The following is a 21268-nucleotide window of genomic DNA, read 5'->3' on the forward strand; positions in this document are numbered from 1 at the left end:
CTATTTTATATTTTGTTAATGAAGTCCGCACCACAGGAGCTCAGCAGCCACATGCGGCTCGCGGCTCCGGCAAATTGGACAATGCAGCTGCGAGGCCTCTGGTCTTGGTGAAGTCACCCCGGCCACCCCCACTGGGAATGAGGGGCTCCTCCGCGGTGCTCCCCTAGCCCGCTGTTCCCGCTGTCCCCCTTTCCCCGCTGTCCTGACCCCCGGAAGGTAAGCCCGCGGGTGTCCCAGGCGGGTGGGTTGTCTGGCATAGACCGAGCGGTGAGTAATGAGCCGCGCGCGAAGAACCCGGGGAGTCCCCGGGCCGGGGCGGAAAATGGCCAGACGGGGAGCGGCCGCCGGCCTCGGTCGCCGGGACCGGGACGCCGGGGCCCGCGTCGCCCCGGGGTGGCGACCTCCGGCGGCGGGAGCCGGCGTCTGGGCCCCGCGGCCCGCCCCCCGCACGCCCCGCGCCGCCGCCGCCGCCGAGCCCCGGAAGCGGGCGGGATTTCCTGTGCCCGCCCCGCCGCGCGCGCCGGGCCGTCTCCGCCAGGCGCTGGCTCCGCGGCTGCAGCTCCGGCGAGGCGCCGGGCGGAGGGAGGGGCGGGCGGGGCCCGGAGGAGGCACCGGGCCGCGGGCCAGGCCGACCGGGTGAGTGGGGGCGGGCGGGCGGCAGTCGCGAGTGGAGGGAGGGACGCCTGGCTCCCCGGGGCGGCGGGTGGGGGCCGGTCACCCGTGGGGGCGGGGAGGAGAAGCGCCGCGGCCTCCGGGTCGCTGACTTCCCCGGGGTCTGCCCCCCCGCCCCCCGACATGGTTGCCCGCCCGCCGCCCCGTGGCCCTCGTCCCCGGCGTCGCTGTCACTCGCGCGCAGGTTGCCCGGGGCCCTTTCTCTTCCCTCGCTCTTGCCCCAGTTCTCGGGAACCCTGTCTTCTGACCCCCCCTCCCCGGCTCCCGCTCCGCCCGCCTCGGATACTCTGAAATCGGACCCTCCGGGGCACGGCGACCAGAGGAGGGAGGAAGCCACCCTACCCCGGAGCGGCGCCAGCGGCCCACGCCCGCCCGGGCCGGGGGCCAGGCTCTCCGCCGAGCGCGCTCGTCCCTGTGCCCTTGGGCTACGCGTTTCAAAACCGTGGCCCTTTCTCTGTCCAGCTGCACTGGCTGCAAAAACTAACTTCTGCAGGTGCCTGCCGCGCCCTCCTCCCTCCGCCCCCCAGATCTGTGAGCGAGAGGAGGGAGTGGAAAACCTAGAACTCGACTCCAGTTAGGCCTGGGGTCACCCTGGGACCGGGAGAAAGCAGTTAGGGCGGACACCTGAACTGTCAGGTGCGTGCTCCGAGAGAGCGAACATCTGGAGAGGTGCAGGCTGAGGACAGGCGCCTCCGCCCGCCCCCCTGTGCCGAGGTTTTTTGCCAGCACTTGCGCCGGTGTGGTCAGTGGTCTGCGGGGCCCACAGCTGGCCCCGTGGGCTCTGCGGGAGAGGCCTCCGATCCAGGGACTCTGCTGCTGGGAGATGATGGAGAAGTAGGTTTGAGGCAGGTGCCCAGATACTTAGCTCGAGGTGAAGTCCAGGGGGAGGATTTGTGAAGGGAGCTAGAGAACACGGAGGACCTCTGTGAAGAGGATGAATTGGTGCCTTATACGTTAGAAGTGGAGCGGATACAGGGGCCAGAATTCAAAGGAGAAAACGAAAATGGACGTTTCTCTTTCTTGCTTTATTGGGAATTTTCCTTTCTTAGGAGATGTCTCTGAAAAGGAAGCCTAAACTGGGACTCAGTCCAGGATGCTCCCGTGAGGCCCTGGGGCGTCTGGACTTCTGAGACTTAAGGGGAATTTGTTCCCTTTCTGTGCATTGGGCTTAGGGTTCCCACCTACCTCTTTTGTCGAAGAGAAATGGCAAGAAAATAAACAGCTTGATATCTGTCATTACCCACTCTGGGATCTTGGGTTCTTGCAAATGTTGTTGGGTAGATATGAGTGAGCCAGAGTAGTTACCAAAGCTCTGCCAAAGGAGCAAGGGACTCTGTGAAGTGTCATAGACTGTTTCTCTGCCGTAAGACAGCAAGGCCTGTATCACACAACACAGGTGGGACCTGCCCTGCTCTTAAGATGTCCAGAGAAAAGGAGAGCCCACACACCCAGTCCTGCGCACTGCTGGATTATTATGAAGAATTTTAAAAACCTAAACCTCTTCTCTCGCCATCAAAAGAAGAGATCTGGCCCTGGCTAGTGTGGCTCAGTTAGTTGGAGCATTGTCTTGTACACCGATCGATGGTTCTCTCTCACATGATTGGTGTTTCTCTCTCTCATGGATGTTTCTCTCTCTCTCTCTCTCCCTCCCTCCCTCCCTCCCTCCCCCTTCTTCTTCCCTCCTGCCTCTCTCTCTTTCTAAAGTCAATAAGCATGTCCTTGGGTGAAGATCTTAAAACACACACACACACACACACACACACACACACACACACACGAGATCTGTATAGAAATCGAAAACGTTTCTCTTTTTATTCATTGGTAGTATCATTCATTAGTCTTCCTTAACCAACACAAAACTATGTCCATGTTTAACTTTTCCCCAATGGCCATATTTCCTGTTTTCTTCACTTCTGTTTTGTTTCTGTTAGAAACAAAAGTGCTCTTGACATAAATACATGCTTTGACTGGGACTTTTACATATAGTAATAATTTCATTCTAAACTAATCAATGTGAATGGAATTTGTGGCAGAAAATCTTATAAGTGATTATATCCATTTTTGTTGGGTGCAAGTCTGTGTGCATTCCTTCCTGCATGTTTCCAGATTGTTTACTGTATTTTCAGTGGTTGGAATTAGTGGATAGCTTTTGAATTTCCAGGATTGTTCCTTTTCTTTTTTTTTTTTTTTTTTTTTTTTTTTTTCATAGGCCATTGCTCAACCCCCGAGCCACAGCAGCCAGCGGGGCTGGAGCAGGTTTTTTTTTTTTTTTTTTTTTTTTTTTTTTTTTTCTTTTTTTTTATTGCTTAAAGTATTACAAAGGGTATTACATATGTGTCCATTTTATCCCCCCGCCCTAGACAGTCCCCTAGCCTCCCCTATCCCCCAATGTCTTATGTCCACTGGTTATGCTTCTATGCATGCATACAAGTCCTTTAGTTGATCTCTTACCCCCCTACCTCCTGCCCCGCAACCCTCCCCGGCCTTCCTGCTGCAGTTTGACAATCTGTTTGAGGCAGCTCTGCCTCTGTATCTATTATTGTTCAAAAGTTTATAATGGTCTCTATTATCCATGAATGAGTGAGATCATGTGGTATTTTTCCTTCATTGACTGGCTTATTTCACTTAGCATAATGCTCTCCAGTTCTATCCATGACGTTGCAAATGGTAAGAGTTCCTTCCTTTTTAGAGCAGCATAGTATTCCATCGTGTAGATGTACCACAGTTTTCTAATCCATTCATCTACTGATGGGCACTTAGGCTGTTTCCAGATCTTAGCTATGGTGAATTGTGCTGCTATGAACATAGGGGTGCATATATCCTTTCTGATTGGTGTTTCTGGTTTCTTGGGATATATTCCTAGAAGTGGGATCACAGGGTCAAATGGGAGTTCCATTTTCAGTTTTTTAAGGAAACTCCATACTGTCTTCCATAGTGGCTGCACCAGTCTGCATTCCCACCAGCAGTGCACAAGTGTTCCTTTTTCTCCACATCCTCTCCAGCACTTGTCGTTTGTTGATTTGTTGATGATAGCCAGTCTGACAGGTGTGAGATGGTACCTCATTGTTGTTTTGATTTGCATCTCTCGGATGATTAGTGACTTTGAGCATGTTTTCATATGTCTCTTGGCTTTCTGAATGTCCTCTTTTGAAAGGTGTCTATTTAGGTCCTTTGCCCATTTTTTGATTGGATTGTTTATCTTCCTTTTGTTAAGTTGTATGAGTTCCCTATAAATTTTGGAGATTAGGCCCTTATCGGATATGACATTGGCAAATATGTTTTCCCACACAGTGGGTTTTCTCGTTGTTTTGTTGATGGTTTCTTTTGCTGTGCAGAAACTTTTTATTTTGATGTAGTCCCATTTGTTCATTTTCTCTTTAGTTTCAAGTGCCCTAGGAGCTGTATCAGTGAAGAAATTGCTTCGGCATATGTCTGAGATTTTGTTGCCTTTGGATTCTTCTAGAATTTTTATAGTTTCCTGTCGTACATTTAAGTCCTTTATCCATTTTGAGTTTATTTTTGTGTATGGTGTAAGTTGGTGGTCTAGTTTCATTTTCTTGCATATATCTGTCCAATTTTCCCAGCACCATTTATTGAAGAGACTATCTTGGCTCCATTGTATGTTCTTGCCTCCTTTGTCAAATATTAATTGAGCATGTTGGTTCGGGCCGATTTCTGGGCTCTCTATTCTATTCCATTGATCTATATGCCTATTCTTGTGCCAGTACCAGGCAGTTTTGAGAACAGTGGCTTTGTAATACATCTTGATATCTGGTATTGAGATCCCACCTACTTTGGTCTTTTTCAGGATTGCTGCAGCTATTCGAGGTCTTTTTTATTCCAGATGAATTTTTGGAGAGTTCGTTCTAGATCTCTGAAGTATGCCGTTGGTATTTTAATGGGAAGTGCGTTGAATTTATAGATTGCTTTGGGTAGTATGGACATTTTAATGATGTTGATTCTACCAATCCATGAACACGGTATGTTCTTCCATCTGTTTATGTCTTCCTCTATATCTTTTTTCAACGTCCTGTAGTTTTCTGAGTAGAGGTCTTTTACCTCTTTAGTTAAGTTTATTCCTAGGTAGCTTAATTTTTTTGGTGCGATGGTAAACGGGATTGTTTTTATAATCTCTCTTTCTGAAAGTTCACTATTGGTGTATAGAAATGCCTCGGATTTCTTGGGGTTAATTTTGTATCCTGCTACATTGCCAAATTCATGTATTAAGTCCAGTAGCTTTTTGGTGGAGTCTCTAGGGTTTTGTATGTATAATATCATGTCGTCTGCAAATAAGGACAGTTTTACTTCCTCTTTTCCAATTTGGATGCCTTTTATTTCTTCTTCTTGCCGAATTGCAATGGCTAACACTTCCAGTACTATGTTGAACAGGAGTGGTGAGAGGGGGCATCCCTGTCTTGTTCCTGTTCTTAGGGGAAATGGTGTTAGTTTTTGTCCATTGAGTATGATGTTGGCTGTGGGCCTGTCATATATGGCTTTTATTATGTTGAGGTATGATCCTTCTACTCCCACCTTGCTGAGAGCTTTTATCAAAAATGGGTGTTGAATTTTGTCAAATGCTTTTTCTGCATCAATTGATATGACCATGTGGTTTTTTTCTTTCAATTTGTTTATGTGATGTATCACGTTTATTGATTTGCGGATATTGTACCATCCTTGCATCCCTGGGATAAATCCTACTTGGTCATGGTGTATGATCTTTCTGATGTACTGCTGGATCCGATTTGCTAAGATTTTGTTGAGGATTTTGGCATCTATGTTCATGAGGGATATTGGCCTGTAATTCTCTTTCATTGTGTTGTCTTTACCTGGTTTTGGTATTAGGGTGATGCTGGCTTCATAGAATGAGCTTGGAAGTGTTCCTTCCTCTTGAATTTTTTGTAGTAGTCTGAGGAGGATAGGTTTTAGTTCTTCCTTGAATGTTTGGTAAAACTCCCCTGTGAAGCCGTCCGGTCCTGGGCTTTTGTTTGCTGGAAGCTTTTTGATGACTGCTTCAATTTCTTCCATAGTTATTGGCCTGTTGAGATTTTTAGATTCTTCCTGATTGAGTTTTGGAATGTTGTATTTTTCTAGGAATTTGTCCATTTCCTCCAGGTTGTCTAGTTTGTTGGAGTAGAGCTGTCCATAGTATTTTTTAACAATCATTTGTATTTCTGTGGGGTCTGTTGTTATTTCGCCTCTATCGTTTCTGATTTTGTTTATTTGGGTCCTCTCTCTTTGCTTCTTGGTGAGTCTGGCTAGAGGTTTGTCAATCTTGTTTATCCTTTCAAAGAACCAGCTCTTGGTTTCATTGATTTTCTGAATTGTTTTTTTGGTCTCTATGTCATTTATTTCTGCTCTAATCTTTATTATCTCTTTCCTTCTGCTCACTCTGGGGTTTTCTTGTTGCTCTCTTTCTAATTCTTTGAGTTGTAGAGTTAGATGATTTACTACCATTTTTTCTTGTTTGTTGAGATAGGCCTGTAGAGCTATAAACTTCCCTCTCAGGACTGCTTTCATTGTGTCCCATAGGTTTTGGATTGTTGTGTTTTCATTGTCATTAGTTTCCAGGATGTTTCGAATTTCTTCTTTGATTTCATTGGTAACCCAATCAATATTTAATAGCATGCTATTCAGCTTCCAGGTGTTTGAGTATTTTGGGTTGTTTTTATTGTAGTTTATTTCTAATATTATGCCATCGTGGTCTGCGAAGACGCTTTTTATGATTTCAATCTTCTTGAATTTGGGGATACTTTGCTTGTGACCCAATATATGGTCTATTTTTGAATATGTCCTATGAGCATTTGAGTAGAATGTATATTCCCTGGCTTTCGGGTGAAGTGTTCTGAAGATGTCTATTAAGTCCATCTGATCTAGTGAGTCATTTAGGATTGCTGTATCTTTGCTGATTATTTGTCTAGAGGACTTATCCAGTGCTGTCAGTGGTGTATTAAAGTCCCCTACTATGATTGTATTGTTGTCGATGTCTCCTTTGATATCTTCCAGGAGTTTTTTTATGAATTTGGGTGCTCCTGCATTGGGTGCATATATGTTTACCAGGATTATATCTTCTTGTTGTATTGATCCCTTTAGTATTATGAAGTGGCCTTCCTTATCTCTTGTTATGGCCTTCACTTTGAGGTCTATTTTGTCCGATATAAGTATTGCTACCCCAGCTTTCTTTTCCTTTCCATTTGCCTGAAAGATATTTTTCCATCCTTTCACTTTCAGTCTGTGTGAGTCCCTTCTAATGAGGTGGGTTTCTTGTAGACAGCAGATGTATGGGTCATGTTTTTTTATCCATTCAGCCACTCGATGTCTTTTGTTTGGAGCATTTAGTCCGTTTACGTTTAAAGTTATTATTGAAAGGTAGTTGTTTGTAGGCATTTCTGTTTTTGTGTGGCTGTTTTCTTTCTGAGCTTTTTATTTCTTATTTTTATACCAGTCCTTTTAGCATTCCTTGCATTGCTGGCTTGGTGGTGATAAACTCCCTTAGCCTTTTTTTGTCTGTGAAGCTTCTTATTTCCCCTTCAAGTTTGAATGATAGCCTTGCTGGATAGAGTATTCTTGGATTCAGTCCTTTGCTTTGCATCACTTTGTAAATTTCCGTCCATTCTTTTCTGGCCTGATGTGTTTCTGTTGAGAAATCATTTGACAATCTAATGGGAGATCCCTTGTATGTAACTTTCCGTCTCTCTCTTGCAGCCTGTAAGATTCTCTCTTTGTCCTGAACATTTGCCATGGTAATTATGATGTGTCTTGGTGTGGGTCTTTTTGGGTTCACCTTGTTTGGGACTCTCTGGGCTTGTGTGACTTTTTTCTTCCCCACCTCAGGGAAGTTTTCTGATATTATTTCTTCTAATAGGTTTTCTAATCCTTGTTCATCCTTCTGTTGTTCTGGTACCCCTATTATTCGTATGTTGTTTCGTTTCATGTTGTCCCAAAGCTCCCTTAGGCTCTCCTCCTGTCTTTTCATTTTTTTCTCCAATTGCAGTACATTTTGGGTGTGTTTTGCTTCCTTGTCTTCTAAATCACTAATTCGGTCCTCCGCTTCTCCTAGTCTACTGTTGATACTTTCAATGGAGTTTTTCATTGCAGCTATATCGCTCTTCATATCTTCTTGGGTCTTACTTAAGTTGTTGATTTTTTCATCTGTTTCTTCTAGCTTCTTCCATATGTTATCGATTTTTTCATCTGTTTCTTCTAGCTTCTTCCATATGTTATCGATTTTTTCATCTGTTTCTTCTTGCTTCTTGCTGAGGTTGTCGATTTTTTCCTCCATCCGGTTTATGCACTCTAGGACCCTTATTCTGAATTCTTTTTCTGTCATGTTGCATGCCTCTGTATTACTTAGCTGCTTTTCTGGAGAGTCCTCCTTCTCTTTCCTTTGGGGGTTTCTTTGTCTACCCATGTTTGATCTCACTGACATATCTAGACGTTGAGTCGTTCAGTGGCTGCTCCCTTGGTGGCAGTGACTCCTTGGTCTGCGGTTCCTCTTCGGGCGGTTGCGGTAGCAGCTGCTCTTCAGTTGGCAGCAACTCCTCTGGTGGGTGCTGTTCACAGCTGTGGTGGCTCTTCTGGCTGGTGGGGCGAGGTTTCACGTACAGCTGCTGTTCCTCAGCAGAGGGTGTGGTGCTCAGGAGGTTGCTGTTGCTTGGATCTGCTGTGTTGATTTAAAGGCACAAAATACAACACAACAAGGCACCACGTACCAGGCACTATACACAAATATATTCACGATATTAATAACCCCAAATAAAGGTGACCACCTGAATTAAGAGAATTAGGGGATAAGGAAGAAGGAAGAGAAAAAGAGAAAAGAGAAAAAAGAAAAGAAAATTAGGGACCAAAAAAAGGAGTGCAAAAATGAAAGTGGGAAAAAGGAGGGGGGAAAGTAAAAGCGAGAAAAGAAAGGAAAAGAAAAAAAAAGAGTGAAAAGAGAGAATGAAGTGGAAGAGGGGAAGAGACTTTTTATATGAGGAGAATGCTCCTATAGAACAGCCATTAATCCCAACAAATTCCAGCAACAGCTCCCTGGAGATAAATGCAAACTAGAAACAACCAATAATATAACGATGAAAATAGAATGGAGAACACTAATCCCAAAATAAAATAAAGAGAAAATAAAATGGCACTTTAAAAAAAATGGTAAAATGGTAGCAGTAATAATACTGGTTAAAAATAAGAAGGTAGTAATTAAAAGGGTAAAATCAGGTGATGGAAAAAAGAAGAAAAAAAAAAAAAAAGAAGAGGAAAAGAAAAAAAAAAAGAAAAAAAAAAGAAAAAAAATTGGTTTATTAGTTAAAAGGTGAAAAAAGAAAAAAAAAAAATATTGCAGTAGTGAAGGTCCTTCGGTTCTTCTATTCTTCAGTGTGGCTCGCCTTAGACCTGCCTGGTATTCAGGAGAGTGTTGAGTTTCCCTGCGATACACTGTTCCTCTGTGTTGTAAACCACAGTCCTTATTTTAAAGCAAGCCGCATTTGTTTCCCAGACTGCCTTATTTTGTGTTTAGCAAAGAGTCAGTTTGTGGGTCAGCCTCTGGGTGGCAGTGTCTGGGGTTGGCCTCTGAGGCTACAGGGCCTCTCTGTCCAGTGGAAGTTCACTGCCCAGAGCTGGCTGCGTAAGAGTTACCAGTGCTGTGTTGTTGCTGGGATTCTTGTTCCTTTTCTTAAATGAAGTTCTTGTAGCCTTCAGGGATATTCTATTTCTATCACAAGGTTCCCAAAATAGCCATTAGTGAGTTTGCTCTGTGGCACCTGTTCATTTCTTAGTTCCTGCAAGAAGCTTGGCTCAGGCTCAGTTGATTGGACTATATCAAGTTTTTAAAGTTCATCTTCCATCAAGCTCTTATTATCCAGTTTCATCTTTTATCCCTTGGCTGTCTCCCTAACTCCCTTAGGAATATCAACTCTTTCCATTTTCATGGGATGAATTTGTTCCAGGTCACAATTTGGGTTCGCAGCAAAAATGCTTTCAGAACAGACAGCAGCCCTAGGGCCAGGATGGGAGTCGATGAATGTCCAGCTGGATGGAGCAGAGCCCCAGGTGGAAAGGGGAAGCCAAGAGGAGGGGCCATGGAGAATGGCACCAGGGCCCCTGGAACACCTGTGCTGTGACCTTGAAGAAGAGCCACAGTCCCTTCAGGAAAAGGGTGAGAGTCTGAAGGATGTGGGTGTGGGGAGCAGAGTGCAGAGTAGTCTCCTAATCTCTGTTCAGAAAGTAGAGTTGAAAATCCCCAGTTGCCTTGAACTGAACAGCATAATCAATATCACAGCTAGTCCGTTCTTCCTTGGCCCTGGTCACAGGAATGTAAGGAGCTCCTGTATTCCACATGCCGCACAACTGGGTTTTCTCCGTTTCTTACAAAGCCACTCCCTCCACATGCTGCAAGTGCATCTTAGTGGCAGCAAATGTGGGAGACTAAGGAAGTGACAGCAACACTGATTACTATTGGAGAACACACCCAGTAAGATACACTTTACAAGATGAAAATTACATTTATTTATTTATTTATTTATTAAAATATATTTTATTGATTTTTTACAGAGAGGAAGGGAGAGAGATAGAGAGTTAGAAACATCGATGAGAGAGAAACATCGATCAGCTGCCTCCTGCACATCTCTCACTGGGGATGTGGCCGCAACCCTGGTACATGCCCTTGACCGGAATCGAACCCGGGACCTTTCAGTCTGCAGGCCGACGCTCTATCCACTGAGCCAAACCGGTTTCGGTGAAAATTACATTTAAATAATATAAATTCACACCATAGCCACTTGGTAGAGATGGATGATAGGAAAGATCTACTAAAAGCCACTCAATACTCTTACCGAACATTTTGAGCGAAGGTCTCTTCTATATTTCTGCATTTGAGTTTTACCAATGGGCATAGATAGAGAAAAACCATGACCCTTAAGCCCCTCTAAAATGGGGCCTAGGCTCTTATTTGGAAAGGATGAATGGTACACCTCTAATGGTTCCTTTTTCCCCTCACCAGCTCAGTCGGCTCCCTGGGTTCCTGCCGTTTCCCAGGAGGGGAGCACCGGAGATTGGGAGATGGCAGCTGCACTTCTTGCAGCCGGATCACAGGTGGGCTGTGTGCTGCCTTTGGCCTCTCCCAGGGGTCTCATCACTGCTGCCTTTCTGTAAGCCTTAGCATTCTCCCACTGAATTGTTATTTCACATGATCACGAATAGTATGTTCATCTTATAAGTGAATAGATTCTATCCCTTCCCAAGAGGCTCAAGATATCCTTTAAAAATGAATGAAGATATAACAAGAAGAGGAGAATTCCTAGAAGTTAGGTGTGTTGTTGTTTTTGTTAGATGGCTGTGCTATCCACAGGGAGATTTTAAAGAACAATTCATTAATATTCTTTAAGAGATAAATTTGTGAAGATTAGGAAAAGAGAACCTGAAGAAAGCTTGGAAGAGCATAAAGTGGGCAAGATTGGGTGGATGATGGGGCATTTATGGAAAAGGGCAGGAAGAGACTAAGGCACATGTGTAGGGCCATAATGCTAGTAAATGGCAGAGCTAGGAGTTATTTGGCTCCAGAATCTGGACTCCTAAACACCATACTATGCTGCCTCGGAAGATAAGGATATGGCATGGTGGTGGGTGTGAGGGTGAATGTTTTACCTATATCCTTTAAAAAAAATTTTTTTCTTTATTGATTAAGCTATTACATATGTGTCCTTACCATATCTATATCATTTTGTGCTGATAGAAAAGGAATGGTCAAGTGAGGAAGGAGAGCATAATACACAATTTTTTTCAATGGAAATAATAAGGCCGGTGAGAAGAGACTGGGCAGACACATACAGTTAAACAGAGAGAGCAATGATTTTCTGGTGTCTCCGACTTTTAGTCCCATTTGGGAGACACCTCTGGAGACACTAACCTCACTTACCATTACCTTTACCCCTCTCCTCATTTCCCCTTCACCCAGGGGCCTACCCAGGGGCCACTGGGTAATTATTTTTCCAGATATTCTCTTGCCCTCTCTCTTCTACTGCCCCATCCTTTTATATTGGGATCACATTTTCCTTAAGGAACAGCTGGTGACAGATGATGCTACATTTTGTTTCAGGGCCTGGTAACCATCAAGGATGTGTCACTGTGCTTCTCTCAGGAGGAGTGGCGGAGCCTGGACCCTTCTCAGACAGACTTTTATGGAGAATATGTCATGCAAGAAAACTGTGGGATAGTGGTCTCTCTAAGTAAGCATGATCTTCCCCAGCCACTAAAAGATTGTCCTCTGGGAGGATGAGCCCTGTGCTTTAAATATGTTGGATAGTGTCTATCAAGGGTTCTTCACTTGTCAGGGGATCTGTCTTCCTTCCACCAGAAAAAGAGCACTAGGACTAATTCAAGGAGAATAGAAGTGAGGCATCATTTTTAAAGACAGCAGCAAAATAATGCTGAATCATGGAGAAGAGAACTTTAGGCTCCTCTCAGTTGGAAATTGGCAAGTTCTTACAAAACAGAGCAGGACATCTAAGAGATAGAACTGAGTCCTGGGAAACTCAGAAACCTTCTAGGGAAAGATGGGAGTTGAGGAGGGGGAGGGATGGAGAGATAGCTGTGTTAGAGCTAAATAAATGAAGTTGTGACCAAAAAGGACACTTAAGTTGGAAATATTTGAAATATAAGTGGCAGAGAACACACACATTGGGGAATAGTGTGTGATATTCGGGGGGGGGGGGGGGGGAAAGAAGAGCAACTTAAAAAATGGGAGGGGTGAGGAGAGTGAAGCTTGTATCTGGCCTTTTATCTAGAGTTCTAAGGAATAATATAGGAAACAGCTTTTCTTAGAAATATAGGATCACACTTGTACTAATTGACATCCCTATTTTCCTTTCCCATGGGCAGGATTTCCAATTCCTAAGCTGGACATGCTTTCTCAACTAGAAGGAGGGGAAGAACAATGGGTCCCTGACCCACAGGACTTAGAGGAGAGGGACATCCTGAGGGTAACATATACAGGTAAGAACCTAGAGTGGACTTTCAGGCACGGCCTTCATCCCTCTTGGAATGTGATCATTCCATGTCCCTCTAATCCTTCCTCTGCCTTGGAGAACTGTAGAATCGAAAGGTTTAGAGGTCTTTTTTTTTCAGAAGCAGAACAGTATAGTGGAAAGGTATTAGAAGGCAGGTTTCTGGAGCTAAACTTTGTGGATTTGAATTCAGGACCTTGGAAAAGTGATTAACCTCTCTTTGGGTTCCTCACGTATATGTTATTGTGAGATTTAAATATGTTAACATAATAGAACAATACCACCAGGTACATAAAAAGCACTCAATAAACACTAGTTGCTGCTATGACTGTTGGTGGTGGTGCTGTTCAGCTTCCCACCTCTTACAGAAAGGGCTTCTGCAGTGTCTCTGGTATTGCTGACAGGTGGCCAGCCAGCCCACGATGACTGCAGCACATTCCTTAACTCTCCATTTATGCTTAGGCAGGAAGATGGTAATAGTAAAAATCAGTGGTAAATAAGTAACAGTAATAAATAAATAATCACAATAGCACAGACCATTTACTAAGTGGTTACTATGTTCAGGTATTGTGCTATCTATCTTATAATTATTTACATTTTACAAAAGAAATGAAGACTAACAGAAATTAAGTAGGAAAGCTGAGATTCAAAATTAGGTAGTCTGTCTCCTAAGCCTAGGCTTCTAACTTCTACACCTCTTGCACTGTCTTGTACAACATTAGAATCTGTTCTCTCAGTCCTTGTTGGGTGAGGTTTAGGCCCTAATAGACATCATATAACCTCACCTGTGACTTGGGTCCTGAGGTCCTCTCTGGTGACTCCCATCTTGGGGTTGGTATTTTCCCTTCTCCACAGGAGATGGAAGTGAGCATGAGGGGGATACCCCTGAACTAGAAGCAGAACCTCCCAGAATGTTATCTAGTGTGTCTGAAGATACTGTTCTCTGGAACCCGGAGCAGGAGGAGAGCTGGGATTCCATGCCCAGAAGCTCCAGAGGAATGCTCCTGGGCCCACCATTTCTTCAGGAAGAGAGCTTCTCAAGTCTTCTGTGTAGCACAGAGATGGATTCCCTGTTAAGACCACACACATGCCCCCAGTGTGGGAAACAGTTTGTGTGGGGCTCCCACCTTGCCAGGCACCAGCAAATTCACACCGGGGAGAGGCCCTATAGCTGCCTCAAGTGTGAAAAGAGCTTTGGGCGAAGACATCACCTGATCCGGCACCAGAAAACCCACATGCACGACAAGCCCAGCAGGTGTTCTGAGTGTGGCAAGAATTTCCGATGCAGCTCCCATCTGGCCAGCCACCAGAGAATGCATGCGGAAGGCAAATCCTGCAAAGGTCAAGAAGCCGGAGAGAGCCCTGGGGCTAGGAAACGGCAGCACACCCCACCGGTGCCAAAGTGCCACGTGTGCACCGAGTGTGGGAAGAGCTTTGGCCGACGGCACCACCTGGTGAGACACTGGCTAACCCATACTGGGGAGAAGCCCTTCCAGTGCCCTCGCTGTGAGAAGAGCTTTGGCCGTAAACATCACCTGGACAGGCACCTGCTGACCCATCAGGGACAGAGTCCCAGGAGCAGCTGGGACCGAGGGACATCTGTCTTCTGATTTCTGTTTTTGCTGTAGCTGTGGTCACATCTATCAGCTGGTGCTGCCAGGAGTCTCTGCCAGAGCTGCCCCTCTTCTGCCCCCGATGGCCAGGATCATGAGCCCTGGCCTCATCCCTAGAAAGGTGAGGTTTCAGCATGGGCCAGAGCATTTTTCACCACTTCTGTGAGATACCACATAAAATAGAGTTCTTTGGGCAAAATTTTTGGGAAACAATGCTTACTACATAGGCTGATATTCAGCCTGAGCCCATTCTCAAGGGTACAGTGGTACCAGCGGTTTATGGCTGAGGTCCATTCTGATGTGATTGGAGCCTATGCCATACCAGTTGTTAAATATTTTTAGTATCACCACTGTATACTATAACGCTTATATTCTCTTTACATTATATATGGAGAGAGAGAAAGACCATGTTGGCATAGTAAAGGCTCTGAAAATGTATGCAGTAAAGCAAATTTTAAGCCTCTTAATGCAATGTTTCCTAAATGTATTTGACCTCAGTATTCTTTCTATCTCACATCCCACAGAACTGGTGACTCCATGAAACGCTCTGATAACACTGGGTTAGAGTAATGAGGAAACAGAAAAGAGACCCCTTTTTTTATCAAAGTGAAAGCTGAAGGGCAGATCTCATTCCTGTGTGGGTCCATCACCTTTTCCCCAATCATCCAAATATACATCCACACCTCTCAACCCCACCTGATGAAAAATAGAAATAATAACCTTTTCACCCATGATTCCTAGTCCTTTATCCTGCACATATGTATATCCAGCTGAGAGATCATACTACCATGCTAAGATATGGACCTTATACTCCCAAGTAATCCAGACTCACACAGAAGAAAAAACTTCATCTCCTTGGACAGTTCCCCTCTTCTCTCGACTGTGTCTTTATGTGTCGATGTGTATCTGTGTGCAGGGTCTTTGAAGAGAGCATGCAAAGTGCAAACTGTAAAAGCTAGATTTTCTAGGGGCTGTGTTCTGGTGATGAGGGTAGTGGGGATTTTATGGGGTTTTTGTTTTGTTTCAAGATAGGAAGTAAGCTGATCTATTAAGGGAGCCCTAGTGGAAAGGATTATGTGATGGGTAGTGTTGTGGAAATTGAGGTATAAAGACTTCTTGAATGTCACTGAGATCAAGACCAGTGGATATATATTCCATGTCCGAATCTCTGGGCCACAGATTGTTTTTGCTTGGGGGGAGAGAGAAAGAAACATCCTCAGCGAGGTGGGCTCTTGTTGATTTCAAGCAAGATGCATATAGAAGCTTTATGCTGAGTGAGGGTTTTTTGTTTTTGTTGTGTGGTGTGTTTTCTTGTCTTGTTTTAAGTGCTGAGAAATTAGGGCAGGAGTCACAGTGCTTACAGGTTGTTTTCATTACTCTTATGTGACTTTGATGGCCTCATCAAGGGGACAGAGTTATTCTTGAGGATCTTATTCTCTCTGAAACAGAACTTTAGGGGAAATGGCTGTGGTTTAGTTTTGCAGCTGATGCAGGGTAATGAGCTTTCCAATTGGTTTTCCTCACAATTCTGGGAAAGTGACCATGCTAAGACTCTTAACTCCAGGACTTGCATAATATTCTAGCATCTGTGCGTTGATGAGTTGATCATTGTTTCTCTTTATTGATGATGTGTTAATACCAGTGTTATAATTTAAAAATTATCTTGTATGTAAGAGCAGTTTGGGATTAGGGAGGGAGAGGCGTGGAGTGGAGCAAAGAGGATGAAAGTCAGTATTTTTCTCTTTTTAATGCTTAAATTCTGGTTTTTCCTTAATAGACTTATCTTTCAACCACAATTGGTGGAATTAACCAGAGAGGTAATAAAGTGAGCTGCAACAGTCTAATTTCATGACTGTCCCATTTGCTTAGGGAACATGGGGTGAATCACAGCTCCTCAGAGCCCTGGACCCATATGGACTTGAAAATAAGGTCATTTTGCTGAATGGGCTTCTTACAGTGGATATGACTTGATCAGCCCAGTCCCTGCCTTCTGCTGCGCAGAGCAGTCTTCCTTCTTTGCCTGGAATGCACTTCTCTTGCTTGTATTGATATGACTAGAGCAAAATGGCCAGTCCTTTGTAAGGCGCCTTGTTCTAGGTTCTCATAGACAGGAGTGTTCTAGGATCAGTATTAGGAGATGCCCCAAGGAATAGAAAAGTATTGCCTTCCAGTAGTAAAACTGGACTATGCCATTTCTTTTACCTTCCCACTCTGCCTCATTCATTCATGCAAATCAGCTTTGTTAAGCAGTGGTTCAGAACCTGTTTTGGATCACATACTGTTTTGAAGATCTGATAAAAACCAGGAACTCATTTTTGAAAAAATATACATTAGCAATTCACTCAGTTTTTCATACACATTTAGTCTACCCATGGAATCACTTAAACTGGGGTCACAGAAAGGTCATTATAGTATATTTATGTCAAGAAGTACAAGGCAATGGTCACTAAATATTTTAAGTAATAAGATACCAGAGGCAGTAGGATATAAGAATAGTCTGGTCTATAATGACTAGAAGGGTATTGCTTACAATCTACTCTATTTTTTTCTTAAAGATATGGTATACTAACAAATCCAGCTCCTCACAAACATTGTTTTAAAGACTTGTAGGAGGTGACTCTCCATACTATCAGATCACACTCTTAGTAATTAGATGTTAGCCTCCAGCCTTTAATCTGTTTTAGTAATTGTAAGGCTAGAAAGTGAAGCCCCTAAAGTGTAGGTGCAGTCGTAGCACCCAGCTGAAAGGCATCGTGGAGTCTAAGGGTCTTCTGCAGAAGGGGCATCCCTTTAGGTCATTTCCGGTGTACCACTCTTCTTCTCTACCTCGGTCCAACACCACTTCCTTTGGACAAAAAATAAAATAAGCAGCAGCCATCATATGGGCAAGTAGATTTGAATGATTTTTCCCACAGAGAATCAGCCTCAAACTCCCATCTTCCAACTGCCTCTGCCACATGTCCATCCAAACTGCTTTAAATAAAAAATGTCTCTGTGTTCTCTCTGGGCAAAATGTAAAATAGGGAAGTCCCATATAAGAAACCTGTCACCTTTTCCCCTCTGTGGTACCTCTATTCAGGGCGCAGGTATCTTCCCCTTTGCATCCCATCAAAGAAGTATCTCTAAAGAATCCCTTACACAGGAGAATGTGACCCAAAGTGTTAGCTTTACCCAGATCTGTTTACATTTTAAGTGTTCTGATATCTGGTAGTGGAAGTGGAAGGAAAATCTGTTCCCCTGTTAAAATGATGTTATGCCTTTAGGGAGCTGAAGGGGTGATATAATTTGGGACAAAATCCTTCCCTTTCCAGCACTTGTGCAATCAAACTGCTGTTATCTATTTATATCAAGGACAGGGGTGAACCCTGACCCAGAACCATAGGTACCAGAAGATAGGTCTTTCCATCTCTGGATGGGAGTGAGTGGGACTAGGCAGTAACAGAAAAGTAAAATCTATTCTCTTAGACCCCTTAGAGATCCTGAGCTGGCAAAAGTTCTTTCTTTTCCCTGGAATGCTCTAATAGGCCTACGCTCTCAAAATGTGTGATCTTTGGTCCAGCAGAATCAATATCATCTGGCAGCTTGTTTTAGAAATGCAAATTCTCAGGCTCTACCCCAAACACACTGATTCAGAAACTAGGGATGGGGTAATGCAGGGGAGCCCAGCAATTAGTCTTTTAGCCTGTCTTTCTGGATCTCTGAGTTATGCTAATGTTTAAGAACCTCTGGCTCAGAGATTCAAATTCCATTTCAATCAGCGGTACAGCACCCTCTTCAAATGGGGAAAGAGGAGATCTTTACATATGTTGCCAGATTGATTTTCTGCAGCCTCTCCAAGCTAGTTGTTTTTCGGTTCTGTTCCTCTTGAGTTCCAAGGCCTTCCTTCACTCTTTAGTCAATGAAAGGACTGTGTCAGTCACCAGTTTCAGAAACTGGTGGGGCAACTACCACGTTGCTTTGATTGATTGGGGCTGGAGCTTCTAAAGTGGACACAGGATTTGTGGGTCCAAAAATCTGAAAGGACAAAAGGAACAGACACACCAAAGAGGGGAAATCCAATGTAAAGCTGAAAAACTGACAACCAAGGAAATGATCCTCCTTTGCTAGTTATCTGGTCCTTTTCTGGGCCTAATAGTTGCCCTGGAGGCAGACTAGGTGAACATTGAGCACAGAGGTAGGGAGTAAAGCCAACTGTCCCAAGCCCTTAACCCAAGTTTTCCAACTTCAGAATGCATTAGAGAACAATAAGGTGCTATGCAAGGAATTTCTAACCAGGATTTGGTCTACTGTATGGGCAAGGGCAACAGAGCATCAGGGAGCCCTGAGGACATAAGAGGGAACCAGGCTCATTTAGTAAGATGTGAGTGACTCCAGGGAGATTTGAACCCAGACTCTACTAGGTAGAGGTTGTAACCCATTAAGCCATGGCACCTATGTAAAAAATGCATTCTCCTGCCCTGGTCAGTGTGGCTCAGTTGGTTGGGCACAGAAAGGTTGCCAGTTTGATTCCCAGTCATGGCACATGCCTGGGTTGTAAGCTCTATCCCTACAGGGGATCGTACAGGATGCAGTTGATTGCTGTTACGCTCTCACATCAATGTTTCTCTCCTCCCTTTCCCTCTCTCTCAAAATCAGTAAAAAAAAAAAAAAAAAAAAAATCTTTAAAAATTGTCTATTTAAAAAACACAACATTCTCCTACTTTGAAGATTCTGTCCAATTCAGGCTTCAGGAAGGGATCGTTACCTCCTCCAGCTCCTCTCCTAGGCCTGCTCATGAGGATAGGCTGAAATGAAAGTTGCAAACCTGCCACCCCTATGGGAATCTCCAAGGCCAAAAGGTTAGAATGAACCTACCTCTCTTTGGGGGAGGTGATCAGCCCCTCTCCCCTAAGGCAGAAAAAAGCTTGGCTACTGCTTTCTTCAGCTCCAGACCTCAGGCTCTCTCCCTTTTTCCCTTCCTGTCAGCACTTCCATATTCCCAATAAAAGGAGCTCATCCCCCACTCTTTTTTAAAGGACATGTTTTATTTATTTATTTATTCACTTATTTATTTATTTATTTTAAAATTTTATTTTAGAGAGAGAGGGAGAAACATCAATGTGAGAGTGAAACATCGATTGGCTGTCTCCACACACGCTGACCTGGGACCGAACCCACCACCTGGGTATGTGCCCTGCCTGGCGGGGAATCAAACCTACAACCTTTTGGTATATGGGACAACGCTCCAATCAACTGAGCCACACTGGCCAGGGGAGCTTCCTACACTCTTAACTCCCACTTCTCTTTTTCAGATTGATTGGTTTGGTTCGGTATTTTGTTTTGTTTTGTTTGGGAAATACCACACCTTCCTGAAGGTGTTTGTTCTTCCCAATCCCTGTCTTCCTTCCATCATAGTTCCTCTCTCTTGTCCAGTTTCTTTTCTATCAGCCTTAAGCCTACTAAGCAGGGTCCATTCCATATACTTCCCACTTTCTTTTCTCAAATTCTTGGCTTAGCTGTAACAGCTCAGCTGCCATCTCACCATTCTGCATCTCTCATATCCGGACTTGGCCAAAGTTGCTGGTACCGTCAACTCCATTCCCTATAGGTTCTTCTTCCCTTGATGTAACTTTTTACTTTTCACTATTTTGATTTACTCAGTCCCTTTTTATCTCTTGTGGCTCCTGAGAACTAGTTCCAATTCTACAAGCCATTTTTTGAGCTCTTCGCTACATGGTAGGCACTGGCTGTTCCAGGCCTGGGGGATTGTGATCATGGACTTGTACTCAGCATGTTCCTCAGCGGAGCCCTCTCCTGCCATCACTTTCCTGCCATGCCTCATGACACTGTGCGCCAAGGTGCTCTTTTCCAGGAAGCATTGTGGGTATATGCCTACTTGCCATCCAGCCCAATTGCTCCGTGCCTGCCAGATTTCTAGCAATTGTCTGACTTAATTCCCTCAGATGGACTGTGAACTTCCCACAGATTACTCAGCGAAGGACCTTCGTCTGTATCCTTAGGGGTCTATAATACGCTCTTTATGATCCCTGTCATTGAATAAAGAATGTATTGACTCAGTCACTGACTTCCTTTGTTGGTCCTTTCCTCTACTCTCCCCCCATTCTCAGCAATTCAGTCCTGATTAAAAAACCAACACAAAAACTGCAATAGAGTAGGGACCCGAGACAGATCAGGGAAATCCCAGGGGAAGTAGGGCAGCCATGTGTAAGTCCCCTCACTGTCCTTCCTGAAATATAAACCTTCAAGGCATCACAACATAGGCCTCTCTGCCTCCCTCCTGAAGTCCTGGCTCCCAGATGTCACTCCCCAGTCGGGGATTCAACTCATCTTGGAGACTGAGGTAGCAGAGCATAGAGCTGGGCCAGGCTTAGGGGGAGGCCAGGTCAGATGATTGAGGAGGGCTTAAGGCACAAATTTAAGGAAGCCCTTGGTCTCGGTTATTCAAGTGCCAGGTCTCCTCTTGGGAGACCCTTAGAGTGCTGAGCCCTTAAAACTTAGCCGAGTCTGGAACCAGCTGGTGGTGGTGACTGCAAAATGACCCCCCAGGCAAATTCACAATATTTGGTGATTTGGGGGGAGCCAGAGGAAATGCACACAGATGGGGTTAGGCACGAACTGGTCTACCAGATGCATTCACTTTAGAGGGTGAAGAGGTCGGGCATTTGGCAGGTTATGAAGAATATAGAGTAAGAAATAGCATGGGAGAAAATATGGAAAGTTGGCAGGGGAGAAACCACCAGTCTTTGACCCACTGACATGGCCTTCCAGCCCTGGGGCTTCACTGGGGCAGAGAGAGGGAACCGCTTGGCAGGCCTTGGCATAACCCAAAGGCTTTGCTCTTCCTGCGTGGGAATTGCCTTGAAGAGCTTCATGCCTACTGTTTGTGGGGCTGCTTCCCCTCTGTAGCTTTCCCAACACCAGCCAGACTGTTGTGCTGCCTGCCTCCATGCTTCATATTTTTCCTATTTTCTTGCAGTTCACTCTCACTCT

General features: G+C 44.6%; 1 protein-coding gene across 3 annotated transcripts in view; it reads left to right on the top strand.

The window, feature by feature from the left end:
- Positions 1-521: 521 nt before the first annotated feature.
- ZNF641 (zinc finger protein 641) overlaps positions 522-21268 on the top strand; it is a 36615-nt gene continuing 15868 nt past the window's right edge. Inside the window, exons 1-6 of one of the 3 annotated variants that reach the window (XM_036299092.1) lie at positions 522-636; positions 9612-9820; positions 10664-10755; positions 11759-11888; positions 12541-12654; positions 13521-20338. In XM_036299092.1, coding sequence (XP_036154985.1) covers positions 9637-9820; positions 10664-10755; positions 11759-11888; positions 12541-12654; positions 13521-14275 — 1275 coding nt within the window. In that variant the 5' untranslated portion in view covers positions 522-636; positions 9612-9636 and the 3' untranslated portion in view covers positions 14276-20338. Of the gene's footprint in view, positions 637-9611; positions 9821-10663; positions 10812-11758; positions 11889-12540; positions 12655-13520; positions 20339-21268 lie in introns of those variants that run through there. The other 2 variants (XM_036299091.1, XM_036299094.1) reach the window with 2 other exon arrangements.

The sequence above is a fragment of the Myotis myotis genome, unplaced genomic scaffold (genome assembly GCF_014108235.1).
Source record: "Myotis myotis isolate mMyoMyo1 unplaced genomic scaffold, mMyoMyo1.p scaffold_m19_p_3, whole genome shotgun sequence".
In the NCBI taxonomy this organism is placed as follows: domain Eukaryota; kingdom Metazoa; phylum Chordata; class Mammalia; order Chiroptera; family Vespertilionidae; genus Myotis; species Myotis myotis.